At 40.9% G+C, this 8,936-nt stretch overlaps 1 protein-coding gene across 1 annotated transcript in view; it reads left to right on the top strand.

Moving 5' to 3' along the window:
* Positions 1-5,401, top strand: part of LOC106809690 (CTD nuclear envelope phosphatase 1-like) — a 9,601-nt gene extending 4,200 nt beyond the window's left edge. The window contains exons 4-8 of the mRNA XM_014812860.1: positions 425-496; positions 1,016-1,132; positions 1,629-1,740; positions 2,259-2,424; positions 3,232-5,401. Of these exons, the coding sequence (XP_014668346.1) occupies positions 425-496; positions 1,016-1,132; positions 1,629-1,740; positions 2,259-2,404 (447 nt within the window). The 3' untranslated portion in view covers positions 2,405-2,424; positions 3,232-5,401. The remainder of the gene's footprint in view (positions 1-424; positions 497-1,015; positions 1,133-1,628; positions 1,741-2,258; positions 2,425-3,231) is intronic.
* Positions 5,402-8,936: the final 3,535 nt, after the last annotated feature.

Here is an 8,936-nt window from a genome sequence, read left to right as displayed (position 1 = left end):
CATTCTATCGAGGTGTCACCAACACAAGTGTGATTCTATAGTGAGTGACCTTATCAAAGTCACCTTGTTAGAGTGTGTTGTGTGTCGAAATGTTCCATGAATGTAAGATTGACATGTGTTGTGGAGAGTGAGCGCGTGCTAAGTGTATGCCGAACACACGTTGTTTAAACTTGGCCAAGTATGAGTTGATTGCCCTGCTGTATCTACAGTGTATGTATTTGGTTGTATTGCACTAGCTTTTAAATGTCAGTACTTAAATAGAAAAAAAAACAAGACCGTTTTATAATATTTCGAATTATTTTCATTGTATTAAATTAATGTATATATAGAAACTAGAGTATAGTGCTCGATGTTAATGTAAAATAATGGGGTTTGTGCTACTATCTTATGATCAGCACAATAGTTTTTTATCTCTTATTTTCAGGTGATAATAGACAGGCACCCAGTTCGATTCTTCGTACATAAGAGGCCACATGTAGACTTCTTCTTAGAAATAGTAAGTACCGAAGCACGTAGACAGAGCCACTGGTTGTCTGTGACTGTTGTTGTCGACATGTGGTCGCAACTAATGATATTACGACTATGAAATTAAATTGTTCGATCCTACAATCTCCCGATCTTCACTGATGTCCTCCCGATAGATGCTTGTCTCATCCATACTAGAAATGGGATCGGTATGTCGTCCGATCCCCTGGTAACCATAGTGCCGATAATTCCGGGCTGCCGATGATTCCGGGCTGCAGATAATTTTGAGCTGCCGATAATTCCGGGCTGTCGATAACCGACTGCTGATAATTCCGGGCTGTCGATAACCGACTGCTGATAATTCCGGACTGCCGATATAATTCCGGACCGCCGATAATTCCGGGCCGCCGATAATTCCGGGCTACCAATATTTCTGGACCGCCGATAATTCCGGGCTGCCGATAACTCCGGACCGCCGATAACCGACTGCTGCTGATTCCGGGCGCGATCGCAATAGGCTAATCGCCTACGTGTTTGTGTTTGTGTTCAGGTGAGTCAGTGGTACGACCTCGTCATCTTCACGGCAAGCATGGAGATCTACGGCGCGGCGGTCACTGACAAGCTGGACAACAAGCGTGGCATTCTGCGGAGAAGATACTACAGACAGGTGAGCGCATCGTCATCGTCGTCGTTCGACGCCCGCGACATCTACGCGTCGTCGTCGTTCGACGCTCGCGACATCTACGCGTCGTCGTCGCTCGACGATGTTTGCAGCATCTGTTCGTTGTGCGTGTGGCGCGACGAGGCGCGTGCAGCGTTGACAATGGTTGCTTACATTTGTTGTGCGTAGACTCATGCATAATGCTAGAAGCGAATGAAAACTAATTTTTTTTTTTAATAATTTTTTACTCCTGATGGTACGAGAGTGCAGGTGTTTGTCTTTGTGCGTAGGTGGGCGTGCGCGAGGCTTACACTCGGTGTTAAATAATTTAATATCAATTGAGTATTTAATGTGGCCGTGAATCTCTTCATGGAATTACAGTCTGTCTGATACTCAGTAGCATGTCTAATCATCGTTATGCTCACAGAAGTCGCCATCGTCCTAATGATGTGGTTGATTTACGTAGTTACTACAGCCATCGCTGGCCGATGTCTATTTTCAGCATTGCACGCTAGAGTTTGGAAGCTACACTAAAGACTTGTCTGCGCTTCACGGCGACCTATCCAGTATATTTATACTTGACAACTCGCCTGCTGCTTATAGATCATTTCCAGGTGAGTACTGCCACCTACACCACGTTTTCTTCGTACAGAATATCTAGATCAGTAGCATAGACATCAGTTTAATTGCATATATAATATATGTGTTTGTGCATGTGTGTATTTATTTGTGTGTTTGTTTGTTTGTTTGTTTATATATTTATATAGTTAAAAAGGAGTGAGCTAGATCCTGAGTAACCTGTAATCATGTTTACCTGTGGGGAAAGTTGTTGTGCTCAGTGGTCTTCGGCGTAAACATAAAAAAAAAACAAGAAAAAATATCCATTCTAACTAGACAATGTAATCAAATATAATCACCTAAAATGAAAGAATAAAATATAATCTATTTCATTATATTCCGAGGAGGAGACATCATTATGTCTGTAGCAGGTCGCATGTTCCTGATTGTAAATACGGTGGTGTACTTTTTTCAGTTTTTTTTACGTGTCGCACACACGATCCTACAGGTTTTGAATCTCCGAAACTGGGACTGCACGCCTCGCCAACTGACTTTTCCTTTGCTCTGGTTGTAGATAATGCCGTGCCGATAAAGTCGTGGTTCTATGATCCGACAGACACGGCTCTCCTCAACATGCTACCGGTGCTTGATGCACTGCGCTTTGTGGGAGACGTACGATCCGTGCTCAGTAGAAACCTACACCTACACCGGTTATGGTAGGGGACACACAGATGGCATAGGTAAGTGTTAGAGCGATCTGTGGAAACGTAGTGGAGTTATTCACAATGTTAAAAGCTTGACTGGTGTTGGGTTAGCGTACCCAGACAGCTGTTCAGGCGATCTGTGATAACGTAGTAGGGATATTGGCGACGTTGAAAGCTTGACTGGTGTTGGGTAGAGGATGCAGCGAGTGTCGGTAAGTGTTAGTGAAATATTTGGAAACTTAGTGGAGTTATTTGTGGTGTTAAAAGCTTGACTGGTGTTGGGTTAGCGTACCCAGACAGTTGTTCAGGCGATCTGTGATAGCGTGGTAGGGATTATGGTGTCGTTGGAAGCTTGACTGGTGTTGGGTAGAAACAACAAAAATAACATATTATCAACTTGTTGTGCTAGGGCATGTGAGTAGTGTTAATCAGTGTTTTTGTCTTGGGTAGAAACCTATGCCTATGCTAATTATAGTAGGGTTATCGTTGATGGTGAAGAGGTTTCCAGTGTTGAGAATAACCGACAAAAACTGTTGTAATGTAAAGTAAACATGTCGTAAACTGGTTATGGGTGTGGTTGCGAGCTCGTAAGATGTGTGAGTGAGATGTTGGTAAGTTTTTCTGTGCTTGTTGGGAATTAGGAAAAAGTGTTCAGTGTTGCGAGGTACTCTCAAGCGAAAGTCTGATTTTAAAGTAAGGTTCGCTTCCATTTGATACCTTCATTGCTGCATTTCTGCTTCTCCGCGTGTCTGCATATCTGTGGGCTTGTAAGTGTCTAGCGGTGAACCATTTCATTTATTCGATAAGCATGGTCTGACGTTGTGTAAAAAAAATTGTTTCCAGGTGTCACAAGATGGTTCGCCTCTGTGTCTAGGAGCAAATGAGGAAAAGGTGTTCCCTGTAAATAGCTCACATTTTTTTATACGTCACTGTAAGTAATACCGCACCATGAGGCACTCCACGTGAGAGAGAGAGGAGAGAGAGAGAGAGAGAGAAGATCAACGACAACCGGTGATCGTGAACAACGTGGCGTCGACTCGCACCGATCGATCGGCAGCAAAGATCGCCGCCGCCGCCTCCTGCCTGGTGCTGCCATCTGGTGGCCAATTTACACGTTATAGTCTTGTACAGGTGATTGCGATGAGTTTACGGATTGCAGCTGAATCATGTACTGCCATATTTGGTCTTAGGTGATCGCCAGGGTTCGTGTGTAACAGCTGAGCTTGTTTGGAGTCTTGTAGCGTCGTTGCCAGATCTACCTGTGATACACCGAAACGACGCATAGAGTAACTACGGTGTTTGCATCTGACTTCTGTCCCGCGACGGTCTCCTTGAGAAAGTAACAGCACGACATTGAACCAAGTTATCCTAACCAGGCTACGCCTGCACGCTCAAGGCAGTGAGCACTGCGCGTTTCAGCAGCTCAAGTTTACTGTTTATTTCTTCTGCATATCTAGTTCCGGTTTAATCGGGATCTTTTCGTCTATTGTTTATTTTCGCTCTTGCTTTTGATTTTACTAGCATTTTCTCTGGTACACGACTCTTTTGGCGTAAACGTGGAAAGTTTGTTCAGCGGCATTGTGCGTGGCTGCAAGTGTCTCTATGGTGAAAATTCGGTGACGGTTGTCGGTAACTTGTAAAATCTATGTTGCGCCTCAAAGGCAACAGACTACCAATAACCAATTTATCTTAGTCGCCACATTGATAGATCATGGGAAAAAATCGGGAGGATTTAAAGTTGTTGTTTCATTTCTGCTTCGTTAAGTACTGCTCAAATTCACGGAGTAAGATGGTGATAGTTGTGATTGTCACTGTGCAACACTGTCATTGTATTGTGGTGTCAGCTGGTAGGAAATTTACATTTTGTTTTGAGTATTTGCTCGTTGAGCCTATTTGCTTGTAGGCGGTGAAGACAACAATATACAAAATGCAATATATATTTTGCCCCAGCACAGAGAAGCATTACTAATAGCAGTATTAGCTTACTCTACCCTGAAATCTGAATTTAATACGATTTTTTAACACCACAATCGCCATGTTTGTGTGATACCAAAAATATATATCTCTACTAAAAATGCATGTTACTCCACCTCACGAAAATGTGCCCATTACAAAAAAGATATACAATTGGCTATTAAAATGAGCATATTTTGTATCTTTTTCAACCATAGACTTTCATTAGCAGCAAACGTATCTTTGCTGCAGCATGTTCAGGTTTTAAACAGACGTATTGCAGTTTAATGAGGTGCTGGTTCCTTGCCTTTTCTCTGCTAACTTGCAGTCAATTAATATTGGCAGATACATTTCTATCCTGAGAGCATTGCCTTATTTAGGCCAAAGGGTAAAATAGGTAAAAATTTGTCTATTATTATAATTTCAAAAGATTGATTGAAACTTAATATATTGCAATAAAAAAATTCCCGTTTATGTAAAGTCTGCGGTTAACATGGGCGCCAAGAGAGTGCACGTTTCGTTCGTACATTTTGGTAGACACGACTCTGAAATGAGCCTGTTTTCATAATTTGGCAGTTGTGGATGTTTTTTTATAGGACGTTTGTCTTATTTCAATGGACATAACGGTGTTCATATCTCCCCCCCCCCACACACACACACCTATATCTTTTTCTATAAAAACGGTTGCTGTATGATTAGGGTGTCGCTTTGAGGTAGGGTGATCACCTTTGATGGAAATTCCTGGATAGAGCATTGCTTACTGGTAGGTCATGAATTTCCAAAGTAATAGACCTGCTGATCGGAAACATTGTGAATAGAAATGAGTACAGAGTGCCATAAACTTTGTGCTTCACTACAAAACTTATGATATTTTATGACTCATGATGTCATATGTCTTTATGATGCGTCTGACAGTGGGTGCTTGTTCTTTACGGAAAGCAGATATGTCATAAAAAAGCAATAGCTAAATATATTCCACAAAGTAACGCTCGTAGGGTCTATGTCCCCCTGACGTCTGTTTGACCTGGCTCGTTTAGCTATTTCTGACTAACACTAACCCTAACCCTATATATATTATATATTATATATATATATATATATATTAGTCAGAAATAGCTAAACGAGCCAGGTCAAACAGAGGTCAGGGGGACATAGACCTTATCTGCCATAGTAACGAATAGCAGAGGTTGGTGTGACGTTTGCTCATGATAATATTAAATTCACTCTGGTAAGATATTGTGTTAAGTTTTGTATTGGATCTTTATTGTGAGGATGAGTGATATTGAACTACGTTATGTGTATATATGCAAAAAAGAGTTAATTCTAGTGTGGCTGCAAATTCTATGTGAACTCAATTGGGGTCGGTTAAATAGTGAAATCAACACAAATAAAATCACGTTGGGTTAGGCACACATTGGCTGCTCCAATCCAGCCACATGTCATTCTAGGACGGACAGGTTCTAGTCTCTGTTATCAAGGAATGTGCAGTAGGCGTAGAAATGTCGTGAGGTCTCGCATGAAATACATTGCATAGTACACCTGCCAGTACAAGCAGAGAAAAGTGAGCGTAACAACTGGGAGAGTATTTGACAGCGATGTTGTGAGACTGTTGATTGGGTATTCGGTATCATTGTATCACTATTATAATGAGTTCATCGGATTTTATCGAAATGTGAGAGTACATTTATTTTATGATAAATCCATGTAAATATTCATGTATATATGGTTAATTACATGCATTTATCATAAAATAAGTTGTAATAAAAAAATAAATAGTCATTAATAAAGGGTTTTGTCAAGCTTGTTCTTCCACGTAACAAAAAAACCATATGTTATATAAATCCGTGTTAAGCTAGATTTGAGCTGTTTCAATGGGAATCCCAGATAGACCAGTGCCGTATTTTGTGACCAGGTGGCAGAACGTGTTTTTTATGTTGACGCAGCAAAATTGCCAAACTCCACGACAGATGGCGCTCTCGCTCAATTCGCCACTGCCACAAGCAAACTGCATGCAGTGCCCATTCGTACACTCATGATATCACCAGAGCATATAAATCAAGGAATAAAAACAATGAACAATTTGATAAAATAGTGATACGAAATGGTACGCGTATATTGTGCGCCCACTTACCTCCTTCAAATCATACCCAGTTTACGAATCTCCATTCGCTGGATTTCCCCGGAGCTCCGCCCACTTTAAAAATAGTGCTAGCATTGTGGCAGTGCTATGGGCAGAGGTATCCTGAGTGTACGAAGGGGCACTGCATGCAGTTTGCAAAATTGCCTGCTGTTTTCTGAATATGTCTGTACGATGTACACTAGCACCCCGTGACCCGCACCAGTGACAGTGCTGTGACAGAGCGCTAGTGCCTCTGGTCACTTACACTGTTACTACACTGTAGATTACATTTTTATAGAGTTTCTACGTGTCCACAGATAGTTTGCATGCGTACGTGACACGATGTTGTACTTACAGGCGTCGTTTTTTTTTGGGGGGGGGGTGGATCGTCGGAGAATGAATGTATTACGGATCGTTTGTGTACTTTTCTTACGTTGGGCAGCAATGCACCGTGTAGACAGACAGACATGCGCTCGCATCCTAGATGAAAAATGCTGGCTTGGTTTATTTCATGTTTGTTTTCGGGATGGATCTTCAGCGATAAGCTTCATCATTCTGTTCTTCCAGTTGACCAAACCTATGACCAAACGCTCACGCGAAAGTCTGAATGCGCGTCTATGGCAACCAGACTTTGCAGCATTCTGTTCTTTGCTGTCGAATTTTATGTTAGTATCCACCCGGTTACACTGACTACTCTCTTCTCGCGCAGAGGTTTGTAAAATTAGCAAGAAGTGCAGTGGTGAACGGAGAAGGGGGGCACATGAGCTTTCATGATGAGCATTTACGTTTCTGTGGGTGCGTCCCTAGTTTCGGTCCCTGAAAAAAAATTGTGAATTCGAATGGCGTAGACTCTGATGACGTTCCACCTACAACGACGTTTCGTTTCCGGTAGTTTTTGATTTTCCTTTGGCGATGATAGGTTTTTAAATTTTCTATTTGAATTGATTTGGATCTTAACGCGGCCTGGTTGCCGATGTCGTATGTTTCCTGTCTGTATTAATTTTGTATCGATTGTCATTTAGTGGATTGTTGCCAGGGTCATGGGAGATATGCATCTGGTGTTTGTTGATTTTCATTATTTTGGTTGGATATTTTAGTTAGTGGAGTATAAGGTGCAGAATTCAGAATGAAAGAGCCCCGTGTATCTGTGAAATATATTCTGTGTAAAACACAGTGTCTCCGAAACTGTAAATGATGAGTTTGTAAAACAAAATAAAATAAGTTGCAATGACTATTTTAAAAGTAATTGTTGAATATTTTTTGTGTGTTTCGCGTTGACTATTACATGACTTGAGTGAATATTTTTAACAAATATGTCAAAACACATGTCACAATGACCAATTTAAAATTGGTTTGTTATTTTAACGATGATAAACTTGTGTAGACAAAACCAATCACAGTTGTAGAGCGTAATATTCGAACAACATATTCTACAGTACTCTATGAGATAATTGTTGAATTAAAATATTCAATTAATAATTTGGTCTTTGTGATCGGAGATAATTGACCGATGCGTGGGCATTGCATCTACATCAGTACACCGTGTAGCTCTACTTCTAATGATTTCTCGGACAAAGTCAAAGATTACATCAGGAGTAGAGTATGATTTCCATAATTTTGCTCTTCTGCCCACGATAATATTTCCCTCATCATGAACCTACATTTTTAAGTTCGGACTCTCATCATATCGTTATAACCTTCTATATCATTAATTAAATCCCTTAGGTATGAATATTTGGTGCATTTTTTTAATACTTGCCTATTAAATTCTCTATCTTTTCTTTGTTTGTGAATGTTATAACCATTGTATTTGTTTTGTTCATATTAAATTCGAATCTTTTTGATTCAGCTAATCTGGAGAATGACTGACCAATTTTTGTTACGGTTTTATAATCTCCAATTCCTACAATATCGTCAATATATAATCATTGTCATCTTCTAAAACGACAGACCATCCGCTGACCGCTGTGGAGACGTGCGCCGGGCCTCGAATTTGGCGCACGTCTCCACTGCGGGCAGCGCTGCATACTTGAACATCCCCGCGGTCGCGTGCGCATATCCCGCGGAACTGCGCGTATCATCCGCGCGCAGCGCTCAGGATCTACAGCAAAGCTGTGCCACGCAATCTTGTATCATGTCTCTCTGGATTACATCTACATCATGAAGAATTTATCGTATATAATAGTCGGCAGAGGGCGCTCCTGAGTTAAAGTACTGGAAGTTCCATCATCGACCAAGCGCTAAATGAGGATCAATATATCAATCATATACGGGATATAATATCGTACATGCAATATATCCGCTTTAAAATGTATATCGTAACGCATCTTTAAATTGACTACGTCACGAATTTTCTATGGTAAAATTTGTAAAAATGTTGTTGCCATTTTTTTACATTAAAAGTAAGAACTAACGGGACTAAACGTATCGTCAAATTCTTACCTGATAAAATTGTTTCTCAACTAGTTAAAAATTC

Source organism: Priapulus caudatus, unplaced genomic scaffold (assembly GCF_000485595.1).
Source record: "Priapulus caudatus unplaced genomic scaffold, Priapulus_caudatus-5.0.1 Scaffold376, whole genome shotgun sequence".
Taxonomy (NCBI): Eukaryota; Metazoa; Priapulida; class Priapulimorpha; order Priapulimorphida; family Priapulidae; genus Priapulus; species Priapulus caudatus.
The sequence above is the reverse complement of the archived record's forward strand: the minus strand, read 5'-3'. Positions and strand labels throughout refer to the sequence as shown.